Source organism: Somniosus microcephalus, chromosome 1 (assembly GCF_052327205.1).
Source record: "Somniosus microcephalus isolate GS21.2 chromosome 1, FLI_Smic_1.0, whole genome shotgun sequence".
NCBI classification, from domain to species: Eukaryota; Metazoa; Chordata; class Chondrichthyes; order Squaliformes; family Somniosidae; genus Somniosus; species Somniosus microcephalus.
In genome coordinates this window covers 133,917,406-133,932,523 of record NC_140987.1, presented here as the reverse complement: position 1 = coordinate 133,932,523, position 15,118 = coordinate 133,917,406, and the positions used below count along the sequence as shown (strand labels likewise).

General features: G+C 46.9%; 1 protein-coding gene across 1 annotated transcript in view; it reads right to left on the bottom strand.

Moving 5' to 3' along the window:
• Positions 1-935: 935 nt before the first annotated feature.
• Positions 936-15,118, bottom strand: part of LOC147124365 (guanine nucleotide-binding protein subunit alpha-14) — a 207,265-nt gene continuing 193,082 nt past the window's right edge. Inside the window, exon 7 of the mRNA XM_085985872.1 lies at positions 936-3,162. Within this exon, the coding sequence (XP_085841998.1) occupies positions 2,972-3,162 (191 nt within the window). The 3' untranslated portion in view covers positions 936-2,971. The remainder of the gene's footprint in view (positions 3,163-15,118) is intronic.

Here is a 15,118-nt window from a genome sequence, read left to right as displayed (position 1 = left end):
TCGAAACAGCCGGAACTCATGAGCACCAATGGAGATATATAATCATCTTTCACACACAAGTAAAAAGACTTGTGGAATTCTGTTGTCAGTGAAAGTATTCAGTTTATTCTAGGCACAAGGCTCCTAGTAGAATCATAAATATCAATATCTTTGAATCTCAACCACTATCATCTTTCACATGTACTGAAATATATTTCAGAAAGGGTGAATGCAGATTTCACTGTCCAAATGAAAAACAGTGACTTAAATGGTTATTCGCATCAATGACTGGTTTGTTATCCTATAATATTTAATTCACACACTTGCATTATCTGCCTCCCTGTAAGATTGGGACTGGTTGCCTTGTGGTAACAGCACTCCTCCCCCCTCCCTAGACAAAATCTCTTAGTTCTTTGCAATAAAAATTACAAGTGTGATAAATAACTTATTTAACTGAAATAAATTTTGATGACATTAGGGATTCAGGAGTTGGCCTTAGTTCAGTTTAACTTTGCTCGAACTGACAGTAGCATATTGAACTTGGAATATAAAAGTCATTTGCACTGTTGACACTGCCATTACTCTGGGGGGAGTTTTAGCATACAAATAGGTGATTGGGAGACAGTGGGGAGTGAACATTTAAAAAACCTGAACCCCGACTCCAACTCAATCACTTCTGGGTTTTTACGGAGGCAGTACAAAGGGCGAGCACCCAACCTGCTCCCAGGAGGCGGGTTGGCAAATGAAATATTTTAATGAGGCTGGCAGCCTGATTTAACCTGCAGGTTTTACAGTGCACAGCCGGATTTCCCAGGCCTCGGAAAACCCAGCAGCTGAAGTGAGGCAGATAGCTACGGGGAGAAGGTAAGTGCCTTCACAGCACCGCGGCCCCCCGGCCCCCCCAAGCTCCCGTCCCCTCCCCCAAACAAAGGCCCCGGGCTCAGACCTACCTTTCCGCCCAACTGGAAACCAATCCTGACAATCAGGCTGACTTCTGCCCAGGAAACATGTCAAGGTCAAAAGACACACACACTGTGCGGGGAAGCCCGGACCTCTGGGTTTCCTGTTTGAAATTCCGTCCTCCACCCTATCCCCGCCCCCCCCACCCCCCAAACGTAACACACCCCTGTCAATATTCAGGCCTCTGTGTCTTGGATTTGGTTTCATTTGGATTTCTTGTAAAATTAGGAATTCTATTCAAAGAAAAAAAAAACACAAACTTCATTGTTTTGAACGTGAAATCTAGACTATGTTGGCCCCACAAAGGATTCTGCAGCTTTAATGCAACTTGGCATCTAATTCATTCAATGAAGTAGCATAATAAAAAGCATTAATATCAAAAGAAACAAACACTGCAGACTGACTTCACTCCGATGCATCACTCCTGACATATTCAGATGGAATGACATAGCAAAGCAAGCCTATTCGCACATCTGATGTTCAAATTCAAAGGCACAGCATCTTGGCAATATTCAAATACCACCACATATTGCATAAAATGTAAAAATCCAATAAAAAAAGGTATAGAACAGTGTTGAACCTGAAAAATTACAATAATCTCCAACATACCTCTTCATTATATAATACAGCAGTGAAGGAAATTTTAAAAATCAAAATGAGATTAAATGACAGGATTGTGCATTACAAATCATTGTATCTCAGAACTTCAAAAAAAGTATGATTTTTATCTATCTAGCTCTCCTAAAATGTGAAAACACCTGTACATTCTTCTAAAATTACCGATAGTACATTATTTCAACAAATATTCCTATTTTGCCACGATAAACAATTTTCAAAGCTAGAAAAGATGCAATATATATAGGATACATATTTACAGCAACTTGTAAGTATTTTAACATGATGTACCTATGTGTAATAATTCCTATATGTTGGTGGTAAAACAAATAAAATCCTGTCAAGCAGTTACATATACTGTATCTATTGCAACTATTTGGTATGTGAAGGTACATTCACCATCCTTACAAAACAGGGATTTGAAATCTTCTACATTCTAACCTTATCATTTCTCATTATTCATCATATAAAAGAAAATCATATCTTTTAATGACTTGAATAAAAACATTTTACACTATTCCAGCAAGAACCATTCTAACCATTTTGTGCTAATAAAACCAGTTTAAATCACCTTCCTTTTGTCTAAATTATTAAATTTAGCATTTTACATTCAAAATCCTTAACATGTTCATTGTACGCTGCCTTTAATGGCAGCAATAATTTATGATGTTAGCATTTCAAACACTGAAGGCATCTGTGGTCTAATCTACACTATGATTCCAAACACGGATCAATTAGATAAAATTAGAATAAAAACTCAAAGTCAAAATATTTGTTTTGTACACCAATCATTTACAGAGTTTGTTTTAAATAGGTTATTCATAATTAAAATACCTTGATATGCTAAATGTAACCTAGCCAGTAATTATAATGGGAACCATAAAATAAAGTTTTTTTGTACCCTTTATATTAGCTAATCGGTAGCATTCAGTAAACCTCTGGACTCCAGGAATGCCACAATATATTTTTGACACAGTAGGATATGTAAAACTAGAGCGGGGTGCATTTTTACTATTACAAAAATTGTAAAACAATCACCTTTGGAAAAATATATTTAGGCCTATTTCAACACAACCCATATCCCGGGATTTTTTTTAAACCATGATAATTAATAAAGCTATAACATCTCTATTTGACTCCTTTTTCAGAAATGTGTTGAATACTGCCAGCACAAATCTTTTTTTTTTGCAAATAGAAGAACCAAAACTATGTCAATGAAAAATTCTGAACAGAATACAGATGAGTAACAAGAAGTGACATATCATCACCGCGTCCTCTGTAGAACTGGTAACTTGGGTGTAACTTTATAAATGTAGTTTACAGGTACAAAGTACAACTTTAAATTGGCAAGTAAAAATATAGGCTTTACAAAAAGTATTAAGTGATGTGAAGTGGGTTGTTGCTACCAGTACGTCCTCTATACCAGGTTAAATTCCTTCAGGTTTAATTGTAGGATAGTGTCCTTGACGGCAGCAAAGACAAACCGTATATTCTCTGTATCTGTGGCACATGTGAAGTGAGAGTAGATGACCTTTTCTTTGTCTGGATTCTGATTTTGATAGGTCTCCAAAATGAAATCTCGAGCAGCCTTGGCATCTTGTTGAGGACCTAAAATGCATCAGAATTACACTAATTAAAATACATGCTGTTATTGAAGCAATATTGGAATAAAAAGCTAGTATCAGTAATGATGATCATGAAACTACCAGATTGTGGTAAAAACCCATCTGGTTCACTAATGTCCTTTAGCGAAGGATATCTGCCGCCCTTACCTGGTCTGGCCTATATGTGACTCCAGACCCACAGAAATGTGTTGACTTTTAACTGCCCTCTGAAATGGCCTCAGTTTCCACTCAGTTGCATCAAACCACTAGGAAAAGCAATAAGAATATAACCGAACGGGCCACCCAGCATTGACCTCGGCACCAGAATCAGGCACAGCAAAGGCATACCCAGCCCAGTCAATCCTGCAAAGTCCTCCTCACCAACATCTGGAGACTTGTGCCAAAATTGGGAGAGCTGTCCCACAGACTACTCAAGTGATATACCTATCAATTCCTCCAATAAAAGGCGAAGAGTTACGAAGGTGACTAAAGGTTTTTATTGACTAAATAACAGCCCACTCTCGTGGGTGATCCGATCCAAGCAGGAGGAATACCAGCCAGTCGCTCACCTTTATACCTGGCCTGGTGGGTGGAGCCAAGGCGGAGTCGGCAGTGGTCATCCCAGGTATAGCAGTGTGGCAAGAGGCGACCTCGTACCGTGATACAATAGTGGTCAGTGATACAGTTATAACGAACAGTGGTGAACAGTGCTAACGATAGTGAACGTGGTTTACCACATTCACCCCTTGTTTAGAATTAAGTCCGGCGGGGTGAAGTGTACTACCAATTCTGGTAGGTCAGTCTGTCCGGAGGCTTCGTAAGCCTCTCCGATCGCCGCAGCGGTGGTGTTGCCTTATCCGGTGCTGGTGCCTTATCCGGTGTTGATGCTGGTGTTTGCGTGGTCGGCGAGGGCTCGTGGGGTTCCGGCATGCCGTCTACCTGGACTGAGGTTGGGGGGGGTGGTGGCGGTGTTTCCGGATCGGCTGAGGGTGCGAGGTCTCGTAGGGAGACAGTGTCCTCCCGCCCGTCTGGGTACGCCACGTAGGCGTACTGGGGGTTGGCGTGCAGGAGGTTCACCCTCTCGACCAGGGGGTCCGTTTTATGGGTCCTCACGTGTTTCCGCAGCCAGACCGGCCCCGGGGCGGTCAGCCAGGTTGGTAGAGTGGTTCCCGTAGTCGACTTCCTGGGGAAAACGAACATTCGTTCATGGGGGGTGGTGTTAGTGGCCGTGCAAAGTAATGACCGGATGGAGTGCAGCGCTGTCGGGAGGACTTCTTGCCAGCGGGAGGTTGGGAGGCCCTTAGACTTTAAGGCTAAGAGGACGGCCTTCCATACCGTCGCGTTCTCTCTTTCCACCTGACCGTTACCTCTGGGGTTGTAGCTGGTGGTCCTGCTTGCTGCAATACCTCTCTCTAGGAGGAATTGCCGGAGTTCCTCGCTCATGAAGGAGGAGCCCCGGTCGCTGTGTATATAGTTCGGGAACCCGAACAAGGCGAAGAGGGCATTCAGGCACTTAATGACCGTGCTACTGGTCATGTCGGGGCAGGGGAAGGCAAAGGGGAAACGGGAGTACTCATCAACGATGTTGAGGAAGTACACATTACGGTCAGAGGACGGGAGGGGCCCCTTAAAGTCGATGCTCAGGCGCTCGAAGGGGCGGGTGGCCTTGATCAGGCTTGCTCGGTCCGGCCTATAGAAGTGCGGTTTGCACTCCGCACAGGTCTGGCAGTTCCTGGTCATGGTCCTGACCTCCTCGATGGAGTAGGTCAGGTTGCGGGCCTTAATGAAATGGTAGAGTCTGGTGACTCCGGGGTGGCAGAGCTGGTCGTGGAGGGTCTGAAGCCTATCGATATGCGCGCTGGCGCATGTCATTCGTGAAAGGGCATCAGGGGATTCGTTCAGCTTGCCTGGCCGGTACAAGATCTCATAATCGTAGGTGGAGAGCTCGATTCTCCATCTCAAAATCTTGTCATTCTTGATTTTGCCCTTCAGCTTGTTATTAAACATGAAAGCCACCGAACGCTGGTCGGTGAGGAGGGTAAATCGTTTGCCTGCCAGGTAGTGCCTCCAGCGCCGTACTGCCTCCACGATCGCCTGGGCCTCTTTCTCGACCGACGAATGTCGGATCTCGGGGCCCTGTAGGGTCCTTGAGAAGAAGGCCACTGGCCTCCCCTCCTGGTTTAGGGTGGCGGCTAAGGCGAAGTCGGAGGCGTCGCTCTCCACCTGAAAGGGGATGGACTCGTCCACTGCGTGCATCGTGGCCTTGGCTATGTCTCCCTTAATGAGGGAGAAGGCCGCGCACGCCTCCTCCGTGAGGGGGAAGGAAGTGGCTTTCAGGAGGGGTCTGGCTTTGTCCGCGTAATTGGGTACCCATTGGGCATAGTAGGCGAAAAGCCCCAGGGTTCTCCTAAGTGCTTTAGGGCAGTGGGGGAGGGGTAGCTCCATGAGGGGGCGCATTCTTTCTGGGTCGGGGCCGATGATTCCGTTCTCCACTACGCAGCCGAGGATGGCAAGGCGCGTGGTGTTAAACACGCATTTCTCCTTATTGTAGGTGAGGTTCAGCCGTTGGGCCGTACGGAGGAATTTCTCCAGATTCGCGTCATGTTCCTGCTGGTCGCGGCCGCAGATAGTGACGTTATCTAGGTAGGGGAATGTAGCCTGCAGTTCGTTCTGGTCAACCATCTGGTCCATCTCCCTTTGGAAGACCGAGACCCCATTAGTGACACCGAAGGGGACCCTAAGGAAGTGGTATAGGCGCCCATTCGCCTCGAAGGCGGTATACTGGCGGTCCTCAGGGTGGATAGGGAGTTGGTGGTAGGCCGACTTCAGGTCGATGGTCGAGAATACTTTATACTGTGCAATCTGATTGACCATGTCAGATATGCGGGGGAGGGGGTATGCGTCCAGCTGGGTATATCTGTTTATGGTCTGGCTGTAGTCGATGACCAGGCGGTTTTTATCGCCGGTCTTTACGACTACGACCTGGGCACGCCAGGGGCTGCTGCTCCCCTCGATAATGCCCTCTTTCAGGAGGCGCCGCACCTCAGAGCTAATGAAGGCTCTGTCCCCGGCGCTATACCGCCTGCTTTTGGTAGCGACGGGTTTGCAGTCAGGGGTAAGGTTAGCAAACAGAGAGGGTGGCGGGACCTTGAGGGTGGAGAGGCTGCAGGTGTTACGCGGTGGGCGGTTTAACGTTTGCTGGTTGTTGACTGTGAGTGGGGGGAGGGGTCCACCGTATGCTAGGGTTACGCTTTGGAGGTGGGATTGGAAGTCCAGCCCTAGTAGGACGGCAGCGCAGAGATGGGGGAGGACGAGGAGTTTAAAGTTTTTATACTCCGTGCCCTTAACCGACAGGGTCACGACACAGTAGCCGCTGATGTCCGTGGCGTGGGACCTCGATGCCATCGAGATTCGGCTGCGCGTTGGTAGGACAGAGAGGGAGTAGTGGCTCACCGTGTCTGGGTGGATGAAGCTCTCCGTGCTTCCGCTGTCGAACAGGCAGGTCGTGGCGTGGCCGTTCACTTTGATGTCCATCATTGACTTGGACAGATGGTGCGGGCGGGCTTGGTCCAGGGTGACGGAAGCTAGTGTGTAGCTGAGCGAGTCGTTGTCATCTGCGGGCGAGGCGGTCGGGCGTGGTGAGTAAAATGGCGTCTCCCACGAGGTAGGGCCCCATGAGGCACTATTGGGGTCGGTTGCCTTAATCAAAGATGGCCGCCCCCATGACTCATGTGTGGGGATGCTGGCCTCAGTTGCCCTAAACAAAGATGGCCGCCCCCATGACTCATGTGTGGGGATGCTGGCCTCAGTTGCCCTAAACGAAGATGGCCGCCCCCATAGTTCGCATGCGGCACTGCTGGCCTCTGAGGATCCGCTCCTGCAGGCCTTGGAGAAGTGGCCTTTCTTCAGGCAGGTTCTACATATGGAGTTCTTGGCTGGGCAGCGCGACCTCGGGTGCTTCTCCTGGCCACAAAAAAAACAGCCGGCGGCCCGATCGCGGATGCCCGATGTCGGGGCCGGTGCCGGGGGTGGCGGGGCCGGTCGGGTCCGGGACGCCGACGCAGAGGTAGGTCCCGGGGGCGGCGCTGGGAAGGGTGCTGTGGTAGGGGTCGGGCCCGAGTCCCAGGGTCGCGAGCAGTACCTGGTGAATGCTTCCTGATCTTGGTGGGCCACTTCCAGGGAGATAGCGAGGGCTTCAGCTTTTTCCATGCTGAGGTCTTTAGCTTCCAGCAGTCTTTGCCGTGAGTACTCGGACCGTAGGCCTTTCAGGAATGCGTCGCGGATATTATCTTCAGTATTTTCGGCTGCCGACACCGATTTAAAGTCACAGTTCCTGGCGAGTGCATATAGCGCCTGTGAGAATTCGGCTACTGATTCTCCTGGCTGTTGCGGCCGTGATCTTAGGAGGTGCCTAGCGTACATGTAGTTTACCGGGGTCCGGTACTTCTGTTTCAGCAGGTTGATGGCGGTCTCGTAGGTAGTCATGTCCTCGATGAGAGTGTATACTCTCGGGCTCAGTTGTGCCTGCAGGACACTTAGTTTGGATGCCTGAGGGACGCTGGATTCTCTCAGGTATGATTCGAAGCAGACCAGATAAAACCTTTAGTCACCTTCGTAACTCTTCGCCTTTTATTGGAGGAATTGATAGGTATATCAATTTTATTGACTAAATAACAGCCCACTCTCGTGGGTGATCCGATCCAAGCAGGAGGAATACCAGCCAGTCGCTCACCTTTATACCTGGCCTGGTGGGTGGAGCCAAGGCGGAGTCGGCAGTGGTCATCCCAGGTATAGCAGTGTGGCAAGAGGCGACCTCGTACCGTGATACAATAGTGGTCAGTGATACAGTTATAACGAACAGTGGTGAACAGTGCTAACGATAGTGAACGTGGTTTACCACATTAAGCAACAGCCTGACACAGTCATACTCACTGAATCATACCTTTCAGCCAATGTCCCACACTCCTCCATCACCATCCCTGGGTACGTCCTGCCCCAGCGGCAGGACAGACTCACCAGAGGTGGCAGCATAGTGGTATACAGTCCAGAAAGAGTGGCCCTGGGAGTCCTCAACATTGACTCCGGACCCCATGAAGTCTCATGGTGTCAGGTCAAACGTGGGCAAGGAAGCCTCCTGCTGCTGACAACCTACCGGGCTCCCCCAACTGATGAATGTCATGGAATCGACCACGGAACAGGCTATTTTAGATCTTGTATTGTGTAATGAGACAGGGTTAATTAACAATAACTCAGTAAAGGATCCAATGGGGAAGAGTGATCATAACATGTTAAGTATTTCACTCTCAAACTCAATGTGAAATTCTAAGTACAAAATGAGAGCCTTAAACTTAAACAAAGCCAATTATTATAAGTATGAGGGGCAAGCTGTCTAAGTTAGATTGGGAAATTAGATTAAAAGATATGATAGTAGATAAGCCGTGGCAAACATTTAAAAAAAATTCAAAAATTATCAATGAATATATATTCCATCGAGAAATAAAAACTACACGGGAAAGGTGATCCATTCATGGTTAAATAAAGAAGTTATGGATTAGATAAAAAGAGGCTTATAATGTTGCAAAAAATAGTAGCAAGCCTGAGGATAGGGAGAGCTATAGAAACCAGCAAAGGATGACCAAAAAATTAATAAAAAGGGATAAAATAGAATGAGAGTAAACTAGCAAGAAATGTAAAAACAGATTTTTAGGGCTTCTACAAGTATGTTAAAAGCAACAGCATAGCAAAAGTAAGCATTGGTTCCTTAGAGGCTGAGAAAGGAGAAATTATCATGGGGAATAAGGAAATGGCACAGACTTTAAACAAATATTTTGTATCTGTCTTCACAGTAGAAGACATAAAAATATTAAAAATAGTGGGGAACCATGGGGCTAATCCGCCATCAGGAAAATGCCGGGATCTATTATTAAGGAAGTGGTAATAGGGCACTTAGAAAATAATAAGATTAGGTAGGGTCAACATGGTTTTATGAAAGGGAAATTGCATTTAACAAATTTATCACAGTTTTTTTGAGGATGTAACTAACAGTGTAGAAAAGGGGGAACCAGTGGATGTAGTATATTTGGATTTCCAAAAGGCATTCAATAAGGTGCCACATAAAAAGGTTTCTATGCAAGATCAGGGCTCATGGGGTTGAAGGTAATATATGAGCATCGATAGAGGATTGGTTAACGGACAGAAAAGAGAATAGGGATAAACGGGTCACTTCCAGTAGACAGGCTGTAACTAGTGGGGTGCCGCGAGTATCAGTGCTTCAGCTATTTACAGTCTATATTAATGGCTTAGATGAAGGGACCGAGTGCAATGTATCCAAGTTTGCTTACGATACAAAGCTAGGTAGGAAAGTAAGCTATGAGAAGGATACAAAGCCTGCAATGGGATATGGACAGGTTAAGTGAGTGAGCAATAAGGTGGCAAATTGAGTATAACGTGGGGAAATGTGAGGTTATTCACTTTGGTAGGAAGAATACAAAAACAGAATATTTGTTAATTTTTTAAAAATTCGGTTATGGGATCTGGGCGTCGCTGGCAAGGCCAGCATTTATTGCCAATCCCTAGTTGTCCTTGAGAAGGTGGTGGTGAGCCGCTGCAGTCCGTGTGGTGAAAGTACTCCCACAGTGCTGTTAGGTAGGGAGTTCCAGGATTTTGAGGTGGTTAGACTCTCGCTTGTTGGAGATAGTCATTGCCTGGCACTTCTGTGGCGCGTATGTTACCTACCACTTATCAGCCCAAGCCTGAACGTCGTCCAGGTCTTGTTGCATGCGGGCATGGACTGCTTCATTATCTGAGGAGTTGTGAATGGCACTGAACACTGTGCAGTCATCAGCGGGCATCCCCATTTCTGACCTTATGTTGGAGGGAAGGTCATTGATGAAGCAGCTGAAGATGGTTGGGCCCAGGACACTGCCCTTAGAAACTCCTGCAGTGATGTCCTGAGGCTGTGATGATTGACCTTCAATCACCACAACCATCTTCCTTTGTGCTAGGTATCACTCCAGCCAGTGGAGCGTTTTCCCCCCAATTCCCATTGACTTCAGTTTTACTGGAGCTCCTTGAGGTCAAATGGTGAGAAACTATTAAATATTGGTTTTGAAAGAGATTTAGGTGTCCTTGTACAGGAAACACAGAGAGTTAGCCTGCAGGTACAGCAAGCAATTAGGAAGGCAAATGGCATGCTGGCCTTTATTGCAAGGGGGTTGGAGTACAAGAGTAAGGAAGTCTTACTACAATTCTACAGAGCTGTGGATGCTCAGTCATTGAGTATATTCAAGACTGAGATAGATAGACAGATGGAAACAGCAGAGCAATTAAATACTTTGGTTCTGTCTTCATGGAAGAGGACACAAATAACTTCCCAGAAATGCTAGGGAACCAAGGGTCTAGTGAGGAGGAGAAATTGAGGGAGATTAGTATTAGTAAAGAAATAGTGCTGGAGAAATTAATGGGACTGAAAGCCGATAAATCCCCAGGGCCTGATAATCTGCATCCCAGAGTACTAAAAGAGGTAGCCATGGAAATAGTGGATGCATTAATGTCATCTTCCAAAATTCTACAGATTATGGAACAGTTCCTGCAGATTGGAGGGTGGCAAATGTAACCCCACTATTTAAAAAATGAGGGAGAGAGAAAACAGGGAACTACAGACCGGTTAGCCGAACATCAGTAATAGGTAAAATGCTGGAGTCTATTACAAAGGATGTGATAACAGGGCACTTAGAAAATATCAACGGGATTAGACAAAGTCAACATGGATTTATGAAAGGGAAATCATGTTTGACAAACCTACTGGAGTTTTTTGAGGATTTAACTGGTAGAATAGATAAGGGAGAACCAGTGAGTGTAGTGTATTTGGATTTTCAGAAGGCCTATGCTAAAGTCCCACATAAGAGGTTAGTGTGCAAAATGAAAGCACATTGGATTGGGGGTAATATACTGGCATGAACTGAAAATTGGTTAACAGACAGGAAACAAAGAGTAGGAATAAATGGGTCTTTTTCGGGGTGGCAGGCAGTGGCCAATTGGGTAACGCAAGGATCAGTGCTTGGGCCCCAGCTATTCACAATATATATATCAATGATTTGGATGAGGGAACCAAATGTAATATTTCCAAGTTTCTTGACGACACAAAATTAGGTGGGATTGTGAGTTGTGAGGAGGATGCAAAGGGGCTTCAAGGCAATTTAGACAAGTTGAGTGAGTGGGCAAATATATGGCAGATGCAGTAAAACGTGGATAAATGTGAAGTTATCCACGTCGGTAGGAATAACAGAAAGGCAGAGTATTATTTAAATGGTGATAGATTGGGAAATGTTGATGTACAGAGGGACCTGGGTGTCCTTGTACACCAGTCACTGAAAGCAAACATGCAGGTGCAGCAAGCAGTTAGGAAGGCAAAAGGTATGTTGGCCTTCATTGCAAGAGGATTTGAGTACAGGAGCAAGGATGTCTTACTACAGTTATACAGGGCCTTGGTGAGACCACACCTGGAGTAGTGTGTGCAGTTTTGGTCTCCTTACCTAAGAAAGGATATACTTGCCATAGAGGGAGTGCAGCGAAGGTTCACCAGACTGTTTCCTGGGATGGCAGGACTGTCGTATGAGGAGAGATTGGGTCGACTAGGCCTGTATTCACTAGAGTTTAGATGAATGAGAGGGGATCGCATTGAAACGTATAAAATTCTGACAGGGCAAGACAGACTGAATGCAGGGAGGATGTTTCCCCTGGCTGGGGCGTCTAAAACGAGGAGTCACAGTCTCAGGTTATGGGGTAGGACATTTAGGACTGAGATGGAGAAATGTCTTCACTCAGAGGGTGGCGAACCTGTGGAATTCTCTACCACAGACAGCTGTTGAGGCCAAGTCACTGAATGTATTTAAGAAGGAGATAGATAGATTTCTGGACACAAAAGGCATCAAGGGGTATGGGGAGAGAGCAGGAATATGGTATTGAGATAAAGGATCAGCCATGATCATATTGAATAGTGGAGCAGTCTCAAAGGGCCGAATGGCCTACTCCTGCTCCTATTTTTCTATGTTTCTATAGGGAATCAAGGGATATTGGGATTGGGTGGAAAAGTGGAGTTGAGGTCGAAAATCAGCCATGCTCTTATTGAATGGCGGAGCAGGCCTGAGGGGCTGTATGGCCTAGCCTTGCTCCCAATTCTTATGAATCAGTACTCCTCCATGTTGAACACCACTTGGAAGAAGCACTGAGAGTAGCAAGGGTACAGAACATACTCTGGGTGGGGGACTTCAATGTCCATCACCAAGAGTGGCTTGGTAGCACCACTGCTAACCGAACTGGCCGAGTCCTGAAGAATATAGCTGCGGGACTGGACCTGCGGCAGATGGCGAGAGAACGAACACAAGGAAAAAACCTACTTGACCTCGTCCTCACCAATCTACCTGTCGCAGATACATCTGTCCATGACAGTACTGGTAGTAGTGACCACCACTGCACAGTCCTTGTGGAGATTGTTATATGCGTGGGTTTCCTCCGGGTGCTCCGGTTTCCTCCCACAGTCCAAAGATGTGCGGGTTAGGTTGATTGGCCATGATAAAAATTGGCCCTTAGTGTTAGGGGGGATTAAATATGTGGGGTTACGGGGATAGGGCTTGGGTGGGATGGCTGTCGGTGTAGGGACCGGGTGCTAGGGTCTGGATGATCAGCCATGATCTCGTTGAATGGCAGAGCAGGCTCGAAGGGCCGAATGGCCTACTCCTGCTCCTATCTTCTATGTTTCTATGTATCTTAATGTTGTGTCCTTCAATAATCAGACAACAGACTGCAGGGAACGATCAACAGGTGTTTACTGAATGAGGGTTCAAACTGCAACTGACTGTACAGATCACTACTCAGGGTTTATATACAGGTGTGGTCACTGCCGGTACTACAGGATACAGGAGCTGTAAAAAGTAGTTCTCCCCCTTAAAGGTACATACATTACAGAGATGTGGTTCCATCTTCACACGGAGGACTCCCTCCATTGTGTTGTGTGGCACGACCACCGTGCTAAATGGGATAGATTCTGAACAGATCTAGCAGCTCAAAACTAGGCATCCATGAAGCGCTGTGGGCCATCAGCAGCAGCAGAATTGTATTCCACCACAATCTGTAACCTCATGGCCGGTATATCCCTCACTCTACCATTATCATCAAGCCAGGGGATCAACCCTGGATCAATGAGGAGTGTAGAAGAACATGCCAGGATCAGCACCAGGCGTACCTAAAAATGAGGTGCAAACCTGGTAAAACTACAACACAGGACTACATGCATGCTAAAAAGCAGAAGCAGCATGCTATAGACAGGGCTAAGCGATCCCACAATCAACGGATCAAATCAAAGCTCTGCAGTCCTGCCACATCCAGTCATGAATGGTGGTGGACAATTAAAACACTAATGGGGGGAGGAGGCTTCATGAACATCCCCATCCTCAATGATGGCGGAGCACAGCAGACAAGTTCAAAAGACAAGGCTGAAGCGTTTGCAACCATCTTCAGCCAGAAGTGCCAAGTGAATGGTCCAGCTTGGCCTACTCCCGAGGACCCGACCATCACAGAAGCCAGTCCTCAGCCAATTCGATTCATTCCAGGAGATATCAAGAAACAGCTGACCGCATTGGATACAGCAAAGGCTATGAGTCCTAACAATATCACGGCTGTCGTGCTGAAGACTTATGCTCCAGAACTAGCCACGCCTCCAGCCAAGATGTTTCAGTACAGTTACAGCACTGGCACCTACCCGACAATGTGGAAAACTGCTCAGGTATGTCCTGTCCACAAAAAGCAGGACAAATGCAATCTGGCCAATTACCGCCCCATCAGTCTGCTTTCAATCATCAGCAAAGTGATGGAAGGTGTCGTCGACAGAATAACCTGCTCACTGATGCCCAGTTTGGATTCCACCAAGCCCACTTGGCTCCCAACCTCATTACGGCCTTGGTCCAAACATAGACAAAAGAGCTGAATTCCAGAGGTGAGGTGAGAGTGACTACCCTTGACATCAACGTAGCAATTGACTGAGTGTGGGATCAAGGAGCCCTAATAAAACTGAAGTCAATGGGAATCAGGGGGCAAACTCTCCACTGGCTGGAGTCATACCTAGCACAAAGGAAGATGGTTATGGTTGTTGGAGGCCAATCATCTCAGCCCCAGGACATTGCTGCAAGAGCTCCTTAGGGCAGTGTCCATGGCTCAACCATCTTCAGCTACTTCATCAATGACCTTCCCTCCATCATAAGTTCAGAAGTAGGGATGTTCGCTGATGATTGCACAATGTTCAGTTCCATTCGTAACTCCTCAGATAATGAAGCAGTCCATGCCCACATGCCGCAAGACCTGGGCAACATTCAGGACTGGGCTGATAAGTGGCAAGTAACATTCACGCCACACAAGTGCCAGGCAATGACCATCCTCAACAAGAGAGAGTCTAGCCACCTCCCCTTGACATTCAATGGGATTACCATTGCCAAATCTCCCACCATCAACATCCTGGGGGGTCACCACTGAACAGAAACCTAACTTGACCAGCCACAAAAATACTGTGGCTACAAGAGCAGATCAGAAGTTGGATATTTTGCAGTGAGTGACTGACCTCCTGATTCCCCAAAGCCTTTTCACCATCCACAAGGCACAAGTCAGGAGTGTGATGTAATACTCCACCACCTTAAACATTCACTCCCTCCACCACTGGTGCACTGTGCCTGCAGTTTGTACCATCCACAAGATGCACTGCAGCAACTCATCAAGGCTTGTTCGACAACACCTCCCAAACCTGCGACCTCTACCACCTAGAAGGACAAGGGCAGCTGGCACATGGAAACACCACCACCTGCAAGTTCCCCTCCATGTCACACACTATACTGACTTGGAAATATGTCGCTGTTCCATCATCGTCGCTGGGTCAAAATCCCGGAATTCCCTCTCTAACAGCACTGTGGGAG